Source organism: Strix uralensis, chromosome 13 (genome assembly GCF_047716275.1).
Source record: "Strix uralensis isolate ZFMK-TIS-50842 chromosome 13, bStrUra1, whole genome shotgun sequence".
NCBI lineage: Eukaryota > Metazoa > Chordata > Aves > Strigiformes > Strigidae > Strix > Strix uralensis.
Window position 1 is genome coordinate 11,219,416 of NC_133984.1, and position 17,027 is coordinate 11,236,442.

General features: G+C 46.9%; 1 protein-coding gene across 4 annotated transcripts in view; it reads left to right on the forward strand.

The window, feature by feature from the left end:
- The window catches only part of MED12 (mediator complex subunit 12), a 37,353-nt gene that overhangs the window by 12,568 nt on the left and 7,758 nt on the right, over positions 1-17,027 (forward strand). For 3 of the 4 annotated variants that reach the window (XM_074882280.1, XM_074882282.1, XM_074882281.1), the window contains 23 exons: positions 504-677; positions 952-1,096; positions 2,008-2,126; positions 2,275-2,418; positions 3,185-3,348; positions 3,608-3,739; positions 6,061-6,288; positions 6,489-6,633; positions 6,924-7,044; positions 7,720-7,821; positions 8,537-8,650; positions 8,902-9,065; positions 12,273-12,452; positions 12,636-12,707; positions 12,997-13,157; positions 13,247-13,408; positions 13,494-13,605; positions 13,846-13,935; positions 14,376-14,485; positions 14,971-15,106; positions 15,381-15,542; positions 16,083-16,460; positions 16,786-16,936. In XM_074882280.1, coding sequence (XP_074738381.1) covers positions 504-677; positions 952-1,096; positions 2,008-2,126; positions 2,275-2,418; positions 3,185-3,348; positions 3,608-3,739; positions 6,061-6,288; positions 6,489-6,633; positions 6,924-7,044; positions 7,720-7,821; positions 8,537-8,650; positions 8,902-9,065; positions 12,273-12,452; positions 12,636-12,707; positions 12,997-13,157; positions 13,247-13,408; positions 13,494-13,605; positions 13,846-13,935; positions 14,376-14,485; positions 14,971-15,106; positions 15,381-15,542; positions 16,083-16,460; positions 16,786-16,936 — 3,466 coding nt within the window. The remainder of the gene's footprint in view (positions 1-503; positions 678-951; positions 1,097-2,007; positions 2,127-2,274; positions 2,419-3,184; positions 3,349-3,607; positions 3,740-6,060; positions 6,289-6,488; positions 6,634-6,923; positions 7,045-7,719; positions 7,822-8,536; positions 8,651-8,901; positions 9,066-12,272; positions 12,453-12,635; positions 12,708-12,996; positions 13,158-13,246; positions 13,409-13,493; positions 13,606-13,845; positions 13,936-14,375; positions 14,486-14,970; positions 15,107-15,380; positions 15,543-16,082; positions 16,461-16,785; positions 16,937-17,027) is intronic. The other variant, XM_074882283.1, reaches the window with a different exon arrangement.

Below are 17,027 nucleotides of genomic sequence, written 5' to 3' on the forward strand. Positions count from 1 at the left end.
CTGTGTGGCCTTCAGTACTTCAGTTTTACACTTCTTCATAATATTTATGGGCATAGTTCATGGTTGCAGAATGCTTCGAAGCACTTAGTAATAAAAATAACTTGCAGTGGTTGAAAAATCCCTGAGTACCTACATTTCCTCCAGCTGTTTCTGGCCTTTGAGGGTACCTCTTAGGCAGGTGTGATGTGCAGAGCTATGCAGCTTTCCCATGGCTTTCCCAGGATCCTCACTGGTTCTGTAGAGGTGGTTGTTCCCAAAATCCTAAGTCATGGTTATTTATTTCCTATTGTTTTTAACTTGATATGCAACATGGACCAGAAGCAGAGATGGGAATAGTGTCTTAGCACATTGCTTTGGTCACTGCCCTAAGAACTGGATGTTTCTCCAACCCTCCCTCTTCCTGCTCCTTTTTAGGACTGAGCAGATGTACCTTCCTTCAGCAATCTTCGCTGTTGCATGACCATATTCCCTAACTACCTTTTCTTGTCCTTATGTCTCCCTAGATGTTTTCTCCTCCAATGCATTGTGAATCTAAAGCCAGCCCTTCCCCTGAGAAACCAGATCCTGAAAAGGAAGCAAAGCCTCTGCTGAAGGATAAGTCTGTGGAAGGAATGCTAGCATCCCTGTATGACCAACCTCGGCACATCCAGTATGCAACACACTTTCCTATTCCTCAGGTATGAGACCTGCTCATAACTGCTCCCCTGCTGCTGCTTTGTGCTCTGGTCATGAGGCTGCTGTGTTTCCCTGCAGGACTGCTGTGGGTGGGTAAGGAGCAGTCGTCATTTCCTGTACTGCTGCAGGAGGTGATCTACTTAAGATGTCTTGCTTTCTCCCAGAGCAACTTCTGAGATGAAGCTTTCCTTTTGCCTTAAGAGATCCAAATGTGAAATAAGATTAAAGCATTCAGCCTCATAGTTGCTAATCCAGTTGTCTCTCTTGGTTCCCTAGGAGGAGTCATGCAGTCATGAGTGTAACCAACGGTTGGTAGTTCTTTTTGGGGTTGGAAAACAACGGGATGATGCTCGGCATACGATCAAGAAAATAACCAAAGACATTCTAAAAGTCTTAAACAGAAAGAGCACTGCAGAGACGGGTTAGTAGAGCTTGAGCCATTCCTTTCTGAAGTAGGAATATCTTTTCAGCTGACTGACTCCTTTGTCTGGAGTCTCCCAGTGGAAGGATTTTATATAATCTACAGTGCCTGGTAAGCTGTATCAGTCACTGAGAGTCTGGAATGGTGCTCTGTTCCCAAACATACTAACCAGCAAGGAAGATGATTGATTTCCTGGTGACAGTATCTGTTTAATTGAACTTTTCTTCAGAAGAGGATTGACCCTGGCCAAAACTTCGGCTTTTTAAATTTTATTTTCTTTAGTTCTTACATTTAGATCCTTGCACAAGAAGCAAAGAAGACTTTGCCTGTGCATATTCAGAAAAGACCTCGATGAAATGTAGCACGCTGTTATGGTTGGGGCACATGCTAAATGCATAGGATGGGAAATTTGGATAGCTCTGTCAAAATCAATAGAAAGCCTCTGACTTCCATCAGCTGAGAATCTGGCTCATTTTTTTTCTTTCTCTCTTAGTCTGATTCCTGAAAGGTGATTTGAAATGTGGTAGAAAGATTCTTTAAAAGGTGGTGTGCTCTGACAAAGAAATTTTGAGGCTGAACGTCTCCAATCCAGAACATGTGTTCTCACCAATCAGTTTACCTCTAAATTGAGAAAGTATTTTCCCCTTCCAAGGAGTACCTTCAGTCGGGATAAACTATATGTTAACCCTAGTGTCATTCTCAGGTTAGGAATTCCTTCCTCAGCAGTTCATTGGTTTGAATTCAAGATGGTCCTTATTGTCTTAAGGTCCGGGACTCAGTATCTTTGGCTGTGCTGCGTGTCAGGGGCTGATCTTGCTGATGGACTGGGAGGTGCTGATGGCTGATGTCTAGTCCTCCTCTGATGAGGAAGGTAGCCTAATACTGTTTTCTGATCCTTCCAACTTTGGTAGGTGGAGAGGAAGGCCAGAAGAGGAAAAAGAGCAAGCCAGAAGCATTCCCAACAGCTGAAGATATCTTTGCAAAATTCCAGCACCTTTCTCACTTTGATCAGCACCAAGTCACATCTCAGGTATGAAACTTTCAAGGCTGCTGTCCTTGGGCCCTGGCTGTGTCCCTTTGCATTACTGAGAGCAGCTTCCTGGAGGGAAGGGGAAATGGACCTGCTGAGGGGCTCCTTGCAAGGGGAGATAGTACTGTGTGTTGTCTTGCACTTGCAGGTATCTCGCAATGTCTTGGAACAGATCACCAGCTTTGCCTTGGGAATGTCATACCACCTGCCTCTGGTACAGCACGTGCAGTTCATATTTGACTTGATGGAGTATTCACTCAATATCAGTGGTCTTATCGACTTTGCCATCCAGGTAAGTGCAGTGTGCTCAAACCCTTCCTGGACAGGGGTTCATCAGCCTAAAAGGCAGCAGATCTGTACTCCAGGGATCGCTGGTGACCCTCTGACCTGGGTCATGGAGGTGGTCAGATTAGGTGGTTGTTGTGGTGCTCCCAGGCTGCAACTGCTAGGAATAGGTTGGTTGTGGCAGGTAGTCTTACGTGTTCTGTTCTGAGGATCATTATTCCAGAGGCTTCAGGGTTGTCTCCAAAGGACTTGCATTGCATCTCTGTCCCTGGCTGCAGCAAGGCCTTGTTCTGAGTGAGAAGGGGATCATCTGTTTCTGGCAGCTCTCCCACCTTGCTCTCCTGGAAGGATCCTTGGCACATGGCAGTGCAGGCTGCCTCCTGGATCCTGCTAAAATCCTCTTGCAGTTTCTGCAGCCTGTGCCAGGTGTCTCTTGAAGCCTTGCTATGGTTGCTGACGGAATTGAGGCTGTTAGCCTTAAAAAGGAAGCTGAGTGAGATTTATGCAGGACAGAATTACCAAACAAGCTGCCTGCTACTATCTGTGGCCATATCCTAATCGCCCTCTGATACTCAAGCACTGACAGCCCCAAGAGAGACATTGTGCCCAAGTATGGGGTACCAGTTGTTCCAGGGGTACATCTCTAGGCAGAAAGTGCCTGCCAGTCCCTTTCCTGGCAGGTCCTATAGGCTGTGGGTGTGGTGTGCCTGCTCCATTTCTGACCATACCTTACCCCTGTGGCTGTTGAAGGGTTTTTCTGTCATTGGGTGCAGTTGCTGAATGAACTGAGCGTGGTGGAGGCAGAACTGCTGTTGAAATCCTCCGACCTTGTTGGCAGCTACACCACCAGCTTGTGCCTGTGCATCGTGGCTGTGCTGCGACACTACCACTCCTGCCTTATATTGAACCAGGACCAGATGGCTCAGGTCTTTGAAGGGTAAGGGAATCTTACCCTCACTGTGTGGAAGGAAGTAATGTTTCTTCTGGGGGTTTGTAATGGGCAGGGATATATCTGTGTCCTTCCTAAAAGGCAGCAACTTTGTGCCTGAGGGTTCAGCTCACAGAATTTGAGGGGGACGGGATATGTTACCCAGTGAGCACTGTTGCTGTGAGCTCAGGAAGATATCTATATAACGAGGTTATTCCTTCAGATTTTCTTCTTGTGTTGCTGCAGCACTTTTTTTGTCTCTATACAGTCTGTGTGGGGTGGTGAAACATGGCATGAACCGCTCAGATGGCTCCTCAGCAGAGCGCTGTATCCTGGCCTATCTCTACGACCTGTATACCTCCTGCAGTCACCTCAAAAGTAAATTTGGGGAGCTCTTTAGGTGAGTCTGAGGCAGGTGGGATGCAGCAGGTGCTGACCAGTATAGCACCTTGGCTTAAGCTTTGCTTGTGATCTTGTTTAAAAAGATTGTCCTCAGGATCCTCTCAATGGGAAAGTGAAGTTGTGGGAGCAGTGCATGTTTTACAGGCAGTAATGACCTAGTGTATAATCTTGACTCTTAGATCGTCAAGTTTTTTTGGTAAATTGCCTTCAGTAGTCCTCTGCACCTTCCCAGGTCTGTTCTTACCACACTGCTAGAGGATAGAAATAGAGAAGTCTGTTCCTACCAAACTCTGATGACTGAGCAGTTCATCCTAAAGGTTGTTCTCTGCTTGTTCTCAGCTCCCTAATAGTCCTCGGACTGCTTCTGAATCTGCTCTGCTTGGTTCTGGGTTTGTTCCCCTGCTAGTTGGCACTCCTTATCCTTGCTCTGCCCCTGTTGGCTCTTCAGGTTCTGCTCTGTTGATGTTGCCCCCAGGCTCTGTCCCATGGGCTTACTGGACTCTGTGGCCTCCTGCCCTTTGCAGTTCTCTTGGGAACCCTCCCCTGACCAGCTCCCTGTGGAGCTTCTCCCTTAGCAGCTCAGAGACGGAGTCCACAGATCTCCTTGGCCTTTTGCTTACATGATGCTGTGAAGGGGTAATTCTCCTGACAGCCCTGGTTACCAGTGCAGTGCTTCACTTTGCCTTCTCTCGCCACCCCTGCTCCCTATCAGTGTTTCCAGTGCAGGGGTGCCATAGGGGTGTCTAACCCTCTGTGTTACCCCTGCATTGAGGGGCTGTGAGAGTGGGTTGGCCTTGGTGTCAGCTGGCTAAAGCCCTGGCTGCTGAGAGCCTTTGAAGTCTCTCTCTGGACTGAATTGAGAGCAAGAGGGAGTGCTGTGGTCGCAGGTGCCTTGTTGTTCTTTGAAGGAGTCATCACACATAGGGAAATGAGAAACCTGGTGTTAGTCGGAATTCCCAAAAGCTGTTCAGCAAGGCTTTAAAGTAAATGGCCACAGATAAAAGGGAATATCCTCTAGCAGGCAAACAATAGGTTAGAGATGGAGACAAGGAATGGGAAGGAGTTTGTATTTTGAGGGTGATCCCTCCCTCAGGAGTCCCATAGGACTCCGCTAGTGCTGGTGCTGTTCTACGCATTGGAAGTTGTATAAGTGGTGATATCAAAACTTTTCATGTAACTGGTATTCAGCATATAACAATAGAAGTTGGATGCAAATTGTTGTAGTAGGGTGCAGTGATGGTGATGAGGTGATAAACTTGCAGATGAAGTTTAGTGTTGTTAAAGTAACGCACATAGGATTGTCCTTGTTCCCTTCTAAACTCTGTGTAGTGATGGATGTATACTGCCAGTTGGATAAAGGATCTTTCAGCTGTAACAGATACTGAAACACATCTGTTTATCATGACATAATTGAAAATGTCATCATAGTGTTCAGCAACAGTCAAAAAGCAAATTAAATGTTAGGTATCGTTTGGAAAGGAATGGAGAACAGATCAGAGAGCGTTATTAGGCCACCGTTTAAGTCATGGTACAGCTGTGCCTTGTTTGGGGCAACAGACTCCAAAAAGCGTGTAGCAGAGTTAGGCCCAAAGAAGGGTGAGTGGATAGATGACCAGGGGTTTGGAATGACTTACTTATGAGGAACTGAATTTCCTCCCCACAGAAGGAGGACTGAGGGGAAATGATAGACGTTTGTAAAGTTCTAGTTCATATGGAAAATAAACTGAATGTTCAATATGTTTTACAATGCAAGCACAAAAAGGAATAAAGAGAAAATAACAAATGGTAGGTTCAGAACAAAAGAATAAACTTCATAGTTCTCACAGTTAACGTGGAACTCTTTTCATGGTGTAAACCTCAAAAATCTACAGGATTCAAAAAGTAGGTAGACAAACTTGCAGGAGGAAAATCTGTTGGCGAGAGTGTTATCTGTAACTCTGAAGATCTGTGAGCCCTAAGTTGCAGCAGGGTGGGGAAGGGTGCTGGAGCAGTATTGCCACACGTCTGCCTTGCTCTTAAACTCTTCTCTGGGCATTAGCTGTTCTGACACCAGGCCTGATCTAGGTGTTTCCCTGATCTGACCTGGAATAGCCATTCCTGTGCTGTGTTCACTGAGCACACGGGTAACTTCCAGGTGCTTCCACAACAAAGAACCAGCTTCACTCTTTTGGGAGAGTCTTTGCTGGTACACAGTGATCTTGAGTTTCCATATGTTCTTGCCCAGGGAGGGCTTATCTTGCACAGGATTGCTTTGCTTATCAGAGTTCAGCGGAAGCTTAGTTTTTTGTGTTCCTAATCTCTTTTTCCTGTCCTGTTTAGTGACTTCTGCTCTAAGGTGAAGAACACAATCTACTGCAATGTTGAGCCGTCAGACTCCAACATGCTATGGGAACCAGAGTTCATGATTGACACTATTGAAAATCCATCTGCACATAACTTTACATACACCAACCTGGGCAAGAGCCTCAATGAAAACCCAGCTAACCGCTACAGTTTCGTCTGTAATGCACTTATGCATGTGTGTGTGGGACACCATGATCCAGACAGGTGAGATGCAGAACTTTCATGCTTCTACTGAGATAGTAAAATCTTTAGGTGAGGGTAAAAAAGCCAGTAACCATTCCTCAGCTGTCCTGGGGTGTGAGGAAGAAGGAGCCAAGGCTGGGGTCCCTTAGAGAATCACTGACCTGATGGTGTGCATGAGTAGCAAAGTTGACTCTCTGCTTTTTTCATTATTTATTTAACAGGGTGAACGACATTGCTATCCTGTGTGCTGAGCTAACTGGCTACTGCAAGTCTCTAAGCGCCGAGTGGCTGGGTGTGCTCAAAGCTTTGTGCTGTTCCTCCAATAATGGGACCTGTGGCTTCAATGATCTCCTCTGCAATGTTGATGCAAGTGCAAACATTCAAAAGGGGAAAAGGAATTGAAGCAGGAGTGGAGGGATCCCTTGGGAGAAGGCAGAAATGAACAAGGGATGGAGGCTTTGTCTTCTGAGGACAGGGGAAAGGCTTTGAATACCAGGGCTACCTTTTGGTGTTTGTTGCAGCCTGGGCTGATCGTGGACATTGACTTGGGGTTATGGGCCCTTCTACCCCCCAGCTCCTAGGCAAGCTGAGGAATTGCTGACAGAGGGAATGAGGCAGAGGCTGTTGTGATCACTAGCTGATCTCCTCTCTTCCAGGTCAGTGACTTATCTTTCCATGATTCCTTGGCCACCTTTGTTGCCATTCTCATTGCCCGGCAGTGCTTGCTGCTGGAGGACCTGATTCGCTGTGCTGCTATCCCCTCACTCCTCAATGCTGGTAAGTGCATCCCTGCAGAATGGTGGTCTTAGTCTCAGTTCTGACTCAAAGGCCTGTGCTTTGTGAACCCCATAGTTGTGAAACATGCTTCCAATATTTCTTCTGTAATGTGGTATTTAAGAATCAAACATTTTGCTTTAGAGGTTTTCTGGCCTTTTGGTTTCTATCAAAACGGTTGTGCTAAGGTTTTTAAGTGTCTTGCTTTCTGGAGTCTGTGTGCAAGCTGAAATAAGCACAGAGAGATGTTACCAGCCGCACTGTCTTGACCAGTGTACTCAGCTCTAAACTCCAGCAGTACACCTCCCACTGCTGATATGGTTCAGCTTAGCATTGTGGCTAGAGCAGCCAGCTGACCAGTTGGGCCTACAGCGCCTGGGTCACACTGCCTTTACTCTGCCACCAGCCTTCCTGACTTTGCTCTGGGAATTGCAGCATCCAGACTGACAGGGTGAAGTTGGGAAGATGGAGCAAACAGAATGCAGTGCATGTCACTGGGGATAATACTGGTGGATTTGCTCACTTGCATGTTAATTACTTCACATGCTCTGTATTTGTAAATACTGCTGCAGCTTCTCAACTGGCTGCTCCAGGGCAGTGCACTGTGAATAGCTTTTGGATTGAGAGTCAGCCGTCCCAGTGTTTGAGAAATCTCAGTTGACTGTTTTCTTTACACAGCCTGCAGTGAACAGGACTCAGAACCGGGAGCACGTCTGACCTGCCGAATTTTACTCCATCTGTTCAAGACTCCACAGCTGAACCCATGCCAGCAAGATGGCAGTAAGTGAATAAAAGTAAAGCCTTTCTGTATTGTTAAAGTACTGAGGCTCTTGCACCCCAGGAAAAGAGATACTGGACCCTCTGATTAGAGATCATGACCTGCTTGCTTTGAATAAAGCAGGCAAAGCCTGATAACACTGCTTTCTGCAGAGGACAAAGAACAATATCCTTCCATTTATGTCACTCCTTGGTAGTCAGGCACATTGGGAAGGAGACTCTTGGAGGCAGGAAACTGGCCAGTAGAGATGGCCTTGCCATCACTAAGTCATTAGAGTAATGATCGCTTCTTTTTTATGTCTTGAGCTTTGTATAGCCTCTTAGCTTGGTGCCAGAAGCTGCTATTTTACAGCACTCACTTTTTGTCCGATGATGGAAACAGTCCAGGAAGCTCTGTTCTTGGCTCCTCATCAGTATCCTGATAGCTCAGATCTCCAAACCCAGCCTGTATTCTAGGTTAGGGTACTGTTGGAGCTCGGAGTTCATGACACAGACACTGCTCCCCATTTGGATTTCATGGTTCAGTTGTCACAGTGTAATTGGCACTATGCTTTGCAAAACTTAATTAAGTTGACCCCCTGTTATAGCTGGGAAAAGGACTAGCCTCAGGATTCTCTGAGCTGGATCTACGGTACTGGCTGGCACATAATTCGGGCAGCTCTGGAGCCTGCGCCTTTCTCTCTCTGAGTATTGCCCTTCTCCATTGTCCTCTTTGCAGACAAACCCACGGTGGGAATCCGCTCTTCCTGTGACCGTCACTTACTGGCAGCTTCCCAGAATCGTATTGTGGATGGAGCGGTCTTTGCAGTGCTGAAGGCTGTCTTTGTTCTGGGTGTGTATCTGTGTCAGATGGGACCTGTAAGAATGTTTTTAGGGGGGTGGGAGAAGGACACTGTATAGCCTGTGTGGCTGTACAGAAAGGCAGAGGATGTCTGTTTTGGTGGATACATGGCTTGTCTGAAGCCCTTTGGTTGAGCTGTAAACGTGCTTCTTAGCTGCAGAGAGAGTTTACAAAAGCTCAAGGTGTTTTGTGGCTTTGGGTTTAGCATTGATGATTAAGTGACACTTGTGTTTTCCTTGTAGGAGATGCAGAGCTGAAAGGCTCTGGCTTTTCCCACCCTGGAGGTGTCGATGATCTCATGGATGATGAGCTGGGCACCAGGAGGGCCGGTGGTCGGGTAGTAACTGTAGAAACAGCTAGCTTGGATATTTATGCCAAGTATGTACTAAGGAGCATATGTCAACAGGTGAGTCTGTCCCATCTCTAGGTTTGCCCTTCTCACTTCTGCAGACATGTATCCCATATGACTTTCTGCAGATTGGGCTTGGCAGGTATTTCTTGTGAAAGATCAGTAAAGAACCTGCGATGGTACTGCCACGTGATGGCGCTAAGGATTGCTCACCATTAGCAAAAAATGGAGAGACAAACAGTTGTCAAGAATTAAGTGTTGCAGTATGCAGGAACTGCATCCCCTTTGCTTTGGCAACAGCACAAGGCTCATGTCCAAGGAGGGGAGTGCAGGGAGTGGTTTGCTGAGATGTGTTCTGGAGGCAAAGAAGATAAGCATGAGAAAGACAGCTTGTTGAAGTGATAAATGGTGCCTTTCAGAATGCAGCTTAAGTGTTGCTTGCAGCGAGGCTGTTAATGTATCCCTGGGCTTTGCAGTGCCCTGTTTAGTTAATTAAAGGAACAACAACAAAAATCTTTTGCTTAGCCTAATCTGACAACACCAGTATTTCTGTTCCTTCATGTAAAATTGGCATTTGAGGAACTGAAACCTGGCTAATACGGTATTTAGTTGCAGAGTGGAGTGGCTGTTACCACTATTGTATGAAAATGGGTGTCGAAGGGTGTCCTTGGCCTTGGTTGCAAATTTTATTCTGACAACAGGAAAGATGCAGAGTTACAATTTAAAACCTGTATTCTGTATTACTAATATGTGAACACAACACATTAGTACTGTGGTGTCCTCGTGATTTGTGATGCTGCTGGTTATGAATTGGCTCACTATGTAGCAATGTTACCAGCCTACCAAGAAGAATTGAAGCTACCTATTTACAAGCATAAATTCAACATACTTGGTGTTACTGAAACTGTAGCATTGATGGAAGTAGATATTCCCTTGGTGGTCCCAGTCTGTGTAGGCAGGACTCACAGTAGGTAAAAAGTGTGTGTATGGGGGGGGGGGGGGGGAGGGGGTGTGTACAGGAGGGAGTAGCAGTGTCAGGTATCACTACTCGTACCAATTGTTGATAGCACAGGTTATGTAGGAGTGAACATTCCAGTAGAGACCAGTGAGTACCGCCAAATTGTGCCAGACCTCCTGCAGGGTTGCTGCAGCTGTAAAGGGCTGGTAAAATGTTGTGTTTAGTATTAGTACCCCCAGTGTGAGTTGTAGATGCTGTAGAACTCACACTACCAATTCTGAAATGTCTGTAGGATGCATTAAACTATAGGTTGTGATTTCTCAAACTCAGAAAATGTTGCATCTCATAATCAGGTGTATATTCATCATGAGGGGGTGGGGAAAAGGAGGAGATTATAGAATTAAGTTAAAGGTTTCTTAGGTGCAAATGATTATGAAGTAGTTGCTGGTCTGCCTTTTAGCCTGTTTAAATTAATGAATGTAATTGTGACTGGCCTTTTGAAAAAGTTAATTTCATAGAGCTGTGATAAACCACAGTGGAAACCAAGAGGGAGGCTTGAGTCAAAGGTGCTAACCTGAATCCGGTGATTGAGATGGTGGAGTTTTCCATAGTGCTTGGAAAACTTGTTCATAGTGCTCTCCTGTGAAGAGGCACACGAGGGGCTCGTTTCAGTAATGTGAAGCCTGTGGAAGTGGCTGTTTTGTAAAAAAAATAAAAAATAAAAATGTTGCAGAGAGAGAGGCTAGAAGTCCCTCAAGGTTGAAGATGGTAGTTGACTTCATACTTACTTGTGAGATTATACTAATAAAGAGGAACAAAGTCTGAATTCTTGTCAGAAGCTGAGCAAGTGACAAAAAGGGTCTTCCCAAGGGTATGCGTGTTACGTGCGCAAGGAAGAGAAGTTTCAAGAGATTGTGATGTAGCGACATTGAAGGGACAAATGCCACAGGCATTAGAAATCACCAGATCATGTGTATTGGCAAAGTGGAAACTTCCATCTGGGATGAAGTTGAAGATCTAGGCTGTGGTTTCACAAGGATTTCAAACCAGAGATTTAGCCTTTCTGATCTTGGTGCTCTACTTAGTGCTTAGAGTGCTGTGTGCTGCTGAGAGGGACTGTTCCCAGCTTTCTAGGCTCAGCACCAGCACCTGTGCTTCATGAACTGGATCCTCATCTCTTCTCTGGTCGTCACTTCTCAGTGGAATAATTCTCTCATCAGGCTTGCTCTGCAGCTGCAGAAGTGCTTATGTAGCAGTGCTCTGTAGATTTTAATTTCATGAATTTGCCTAATTGATTTTCAATATGAAAAAATCCTGCAGTAACGAATGCTGCGGGTTAACTGTAAATTGTGTGAAGAAGTACCTACCTCATGTTTGTTTTGGAAACTGCTGTCTTCATTACTATCGTACATTTAAACTGAAAAAGGGTAGATTCAGATTAGATATAAGAAAGAAATTCTTCCCTGTGAGGGTGCTGAGACACTGGCACAGGTTGCCCAGAGAAGCTGTGGCTGCCCCCTCCCTGGCAGTGTTCAAGGCCAGGTTGGACGGGGCTTTGAGCAACCTGGTCTGGTGGAAGGTGTCCCTGCCCGTGGCAGGGGGGTTGGGACTGGATGATCTTTAAGGTTCCTTCCAACCCAAACCATTCTATGATTTAGGGACCACCAACTGAAATTGAAAGGCTGACAATAATAGTTTTCTGTCTACCTTCTCCTCATGATTTGTGACTTGTCTGGACACAAGCCATTTATAAATTGTTTCCCCTTCCAGGCTTTAAGAAGTCATTGGTTTTTACTAAGGATGGCATTGTGTTTTCCATCACTATTTGAGAATTAAGGGGCGTGCTTAGACATGTTCTAGTTTAGCCTTAGCTGCAGCCCTGAATTATTTAATTTAGGACAACTCCAGGGCTTTGTTGTGCAGGAAATAGACCAAATAATTTTAAGTGATCCCTTCTGATCTTTTGAGCCCATGTGGCAGTGTTGATGGAGCCTGGGCATGGCAGTGACTGTGTACTGTTAAATCATACCAATATTTTATCAAAAGAAACAGCAGCTACTGTGTTTCACTACTGCTGACTTGTCAGAGTTGATGTTTCCTCTGTTGTGATTGCTGTGCTGTGCCTGACGTCTGCTGAATCAGGATAGTACAGTTCATGAAGAGAAATGATTATCAGGCATAACTGCGTACTAATAAGGTTTTATGAGTTTGATGTGTTCTCTGCATCTCTCTGAGACTGAAAGCAGGGACACTGGTTTGGGATCAGGCATCAGTTTGACTGTGCTGACTCTGCCTTTGTCTTGCAGGAGTGGGTAGGTGAGCGATGTCTCAAATCCCTCTGTGAAGACAGCAATGACTTGCAGGATCCTGTCCTGAGCAGCACACAGGCCCAGAGGCTGATGCAGCTGATTTGTTATCCACACCGGCTACTAGACAATGAGGAAGGAGAAAATCCACAGCGGCAGAGGATTAAACGCATCTTACAGGTGCAGGCTCCTGGCAGAATCTAGGAGTGTCCGAGTATTTGCCTAATGTAGCGTTAGAGTGGGGTTGTCCAAAATGCAGCCCTCTGAGGGGTCTGACGCTCGTTATCATGGAAGCTGAGGGTGTGGGTTGGTGTAATTTGAACTGAGATAAGGACTCATACGAAGTATGCATGCGTGTTGCAGAATCTGGACCAGTGGACCATGAGGCAGTCCTCGCTGGAGCTGCAGCTCATGATTAAGCAGACGGCAAGCAACGTGAGTTTGTGCTCAGAGGGACCATACGGGGATGTGAGTTGCCAGTGTTGAAGTGGCTGCTTGTGAGGTGGTGGGGAGGTGGCTTGGCAGAAGTGGGGAATAGGGAGGAAGTAAACGGAGAGAGTCAGGCCTGTGAAAGCCAAGCCTGAAAAGGTTGCGATGAGTCCAAGACCCAAAGAGCCATGGGGAAATTGGTAAACTGGGTTTGTACTGAGTTGTGTTGAAATGTGCAAGCCCTGTCAGTGAGTGCTCTCAGAGAAGGACTTGGCTGTCTTTTCCCTATCTCCAGGAGATGAACTCCTTGTTAGAAAATATAGCCAAGGCCACCATTGAGGTATTCCAGCAGTCAGCAGAGACCAGCTCTGCTAGCTCTGCTGGCAATGGAGTCAACAGTATCAGTAGCTCAGCAAGTGCTACGCCTGCCAGCAACAAATCCAAACCCATCCTCAGGTAGGTGTAGTCCCAGCACGCAGCTGCCTTGTAGACGAGTGAATCATAGGTTGGATTGCAAACTCCTTTTCCCTCCTGTGTTGTCACAGCTCCCTGGAGAGATCAGGAGTGTGGCTGGTGGCCCCCCTAATTGCCAAGCTTCCAACATCGGTTCAGGGCCATGTGCTGAAAGCTGCTGGAGAAGAACTGGAGAAAGGACAACATCTGGGGTCATCGTCCCGCAAAGAGCGGGACCGCCAGAAGCAGAAGAGGTGGGTCCTGGGGAAAGGGCAGGTGATGCTTGCTCTGCTAATCCCCCAGCCTGGCAGTATAGCTCCATCTCGGTTCTCTCTGCAGCATGTCCCTCCTGAGCCAGCAGCCATTTCTGTCACTGGTGCTAACATGCTTGAAAGGACAGGACGAGCAGCGAGAGGGCCTCCTCACCTCTCTGTACAGTCAAGTCCAGCAGGTAGGTGTCTTGCTTCTCCCCTCACTTTCCTCAAGGGTTTGTTCCTCCAGCAGGCAGGTATGTCCTTGGGGATGTTGTTTGTCTGATTATATGCTCAGTAAGGCAAAGATCTTACTCTGGTTGGTATAGAGTGCTTGAGCTGACCATCTCTGAGTCACTGGACAGTGGGCAGTACAAGCTGCTCTCTATAAACTTCAGCGTACATCTTGTGAGGTCTGTCCTCTCTTCTAAATTTCTTAGATTGTTACGAATTGGCGGGAAGATCAGTACCAAGATGATTGCAAAGCTAAGCAGCTGATGCATGAGGCCCTGAAACTACGGCTGAATTTGGTGAGCAGTTGCAGAAGAGCTTAACCATATGGGGTGAAGAATTGTCTGCCTTTTTTTTTTTTTTTTTTTGGAACACATGCATACAGGAGGGGCTATATATGTCCTGAGGCAAGGAAGTAGGAGAAGCACTTGTGCTGCTTCTGAGTCTTGAGCCCTGAGTGGGATAGGGTGCGTGGAAAAATTCCCTTGCTCTATTTCACCAGGCTGAAATCCACAGCCTTGATCTCTGTTTTGGAGATGTGCCTTCCCATTTCAATGCTTTTGCAGTCCACAGCACTACTGCTTTCATCTGAGGTTTGTCCTGCTGACTGCAGTCTTCTTCAGCTCTCAGCAGGAGTTGCTGTAGCACAGGATTTGCTCTGGTTTAGGCTCCTTTCTCACTTCAGAATCTTTGTGTTTCTTCATGGTGCCTTTGTGACTAAACTACTTTTCTGTGCCAGGTGGGAGGAATGTTTGACACAGTTCAACGCAGTACACAGCAGACAACTGAGTGGGCTGTGCTTCTCCTGGACATCATCAGCAGTGGCACCGTGGACATGCAGTCAAACAAGTAACTTTCTGGCTGACTTCTGATCCATACACTTCCCAAGGGAGGGAGTCATTAGCATGGCCCCTTTTCTCATGTGACCTAGCTGTCTCTCCAGACAATGTCAGAAGAGACTTCAGAGTCTCATAGCAGGCTACAACCTAGGTCCTAGTGTCCAAGTGCACTCTGACATATCCAGAGGAAACTTGGCTTTCCAGATGCAGAGAGAGAAGCAGGAGAGAGCTGAGTCTGGACCTGCTTTTTGGAGAAGCTGAATGCATATACAGGAGGCCAGTCTTAATCTGTGATACTGCACTTGAGTCAAGTGTGAACACCGTGTGGTGTGTAAGCAAAAGGAGGATTAGTGTGGGAGTTAGTGTGAAGAGCGCTTGGCACTTCTGACTGTAGGCAGTACTCTCAGCAATCTATTAATGTTTGGTGTTACTATGATGGCAGAGGCTTTATATCTGCTTCTCGGGTGACTTTGACCTTTCTGCTCTGACCAACAGTGAGCTCTTCACCACCGTGTTGGATATGCTGAGTGTTCTCATCAATGGCACCCTGGCTGCTGATATGTCCAGCATTTCTCAGGGCAGCATGGAGGAGAACAAGCGGGCGTACATGAATCTTGTCAAGAAACTCAGGGTGAGGGATACCAGGCCCTGTATGGGGAGCAGTGTGTGCTGTGTCATGGTTGTCCAACTATGCAGATTTACCTGTGTCTCACAAATGGTACTTGTCCTGTTGCTGCTGTTTAGATGAAGCAGTGAGGGTGGCCCAGATAGCTCTGTAGGGCTGAAGGTGCAAAGGTGAGATGTAATGCAGGGATAGCGGTTGACACCAGAAGAGACACAGGTGGGCTTTGGGTGATTTTTTTTCCTGAGCAATTCTTCAAGTCTTCTCTATTCCACTTGTGCAGAAAGAGCTGGGGGACCGGCAGTCTGACAGCCTGGAGAAGGTGCGACAGCTACTGCCACTTCCCAAGCAGACCCGAGATGTCATCACCTGTGAACCTCAGGGATCCCTCATTGACACCAAAGGCAATAAAATAGCTGGCTTTGACTCCATCTTCAAGAAGGAGGCAAGTGAAGCTTTTTTGTCTGCATCACAGCTCTTGAGTGCAGGTGTCACCTTGTCCTCTGATACCTTAAGTCTACACAGCTTGGGAGGCATCTGTATGCAGCACCTTGTTGCCTGCTGAGCTTGAAGTGGCTGGCTGCATGCAGACAAGCTGGCATATAACCATGTCCAAAAAGGGCAAAGCTGGGTGTTAATGCTTGGCGATACATGCTGCTATCGCCAGAGAAGTTATTTAAACTTTGATTTTGTACTTACGACTATATAAAGCATAAAGAGAAACCCACAATCCCTGTCATGTGAGTTACTGGGCAGTGCCAGTGTGCAGAAGACTGGCAGAGATGGAATGAAGGAGACTGGCAGTTGTGGATGAAGGCCTTTAGAAATGGCTGCTTTGCCATGTGGAAGAGCAGGGACCACTGATAGGAGCTCAGGCTGTTTACTGTGACAAGTGGAGTAGAGCCTGAAGAAAGCCTAGTGTTTTCTATACCCTCATAGGAGAAACAACAGGGACTTGAAGGTTCTTATCTCTTTTGCTTTAAAGGGTTTGCAAGTCTCTACAAAGCAGAAGATTTCCCCTTGGGATCTGTTTGAGGGCTTAAAGCACTCAGCCCCTCTCTCCTGGGGTTGGTTTGGGACAGTCCGGGTGGATCGCAAGGTGTCTAGATTTGAGGAGCAGCAGAGGCTTCTTCTGTACCACACACATTTGAAACCCAAGCCCCGCAGTTACTACCTGGAGCCGTTGCCGCTGCCCCCTGAAGAGGAAGAGCCTCCTACACCTGTGGCTTTAGAGCCGGAGAAGAAAGCTGTGGAACCAGCCAAGGCTGATAAAACAAGCTCCAATCCTGCCACTTCTACTGAAGAACGCAAGAAGAAACAGAGCAAAACCAAGAAACGCAACCAGTCTACCACCAAAACTGAGGTAATTGTCTGCCCAACAGCTATGCACCTCCCATGGCCTCCCTTCCTAGTCACAGAGCACTCCCTTGAGTCTTCCTGAGGAGCCTGAGGGCGGTGTAATGGTGAAGATGGGATGTGTTTCCTCTCAGCTGGGGGTGCTGGAGCTCTGTCCTGCTCTCTCTAGCCTGGGGCAGGGCAAACATTTTCTTAATCCCTCATGGGAGGGAGGGAGGCAGCCCAGTTCAGGTAGTATCCCAGGCTTCCTCCTGTGGACTTTGCAGCCCTTTCATACTCTTCATTCATTCATGAATTCCCAGTCCACATTGATCTGTCTTCCTCTTTTGCAGGATTTTGTGTTGGGCCCTAGCCGAGGGGTTTCATATGGAGTTGGTATGCCTACAGATCTCTTGCATCACCAGTCAGGAAGCACTATGTCAAGGCTGGCATATGGGCAATCACCAGTGGGTCTCTATGCCCAGAATCAGCCTCTTCCGGCGGGTAGGTGCACAGGAGAAGTGAGCATATTGCACCTCTTTGGGAACCTCTTGTAAGAACCCCGTCTGTAAGGTGGTCCTACACATGTTCCTAC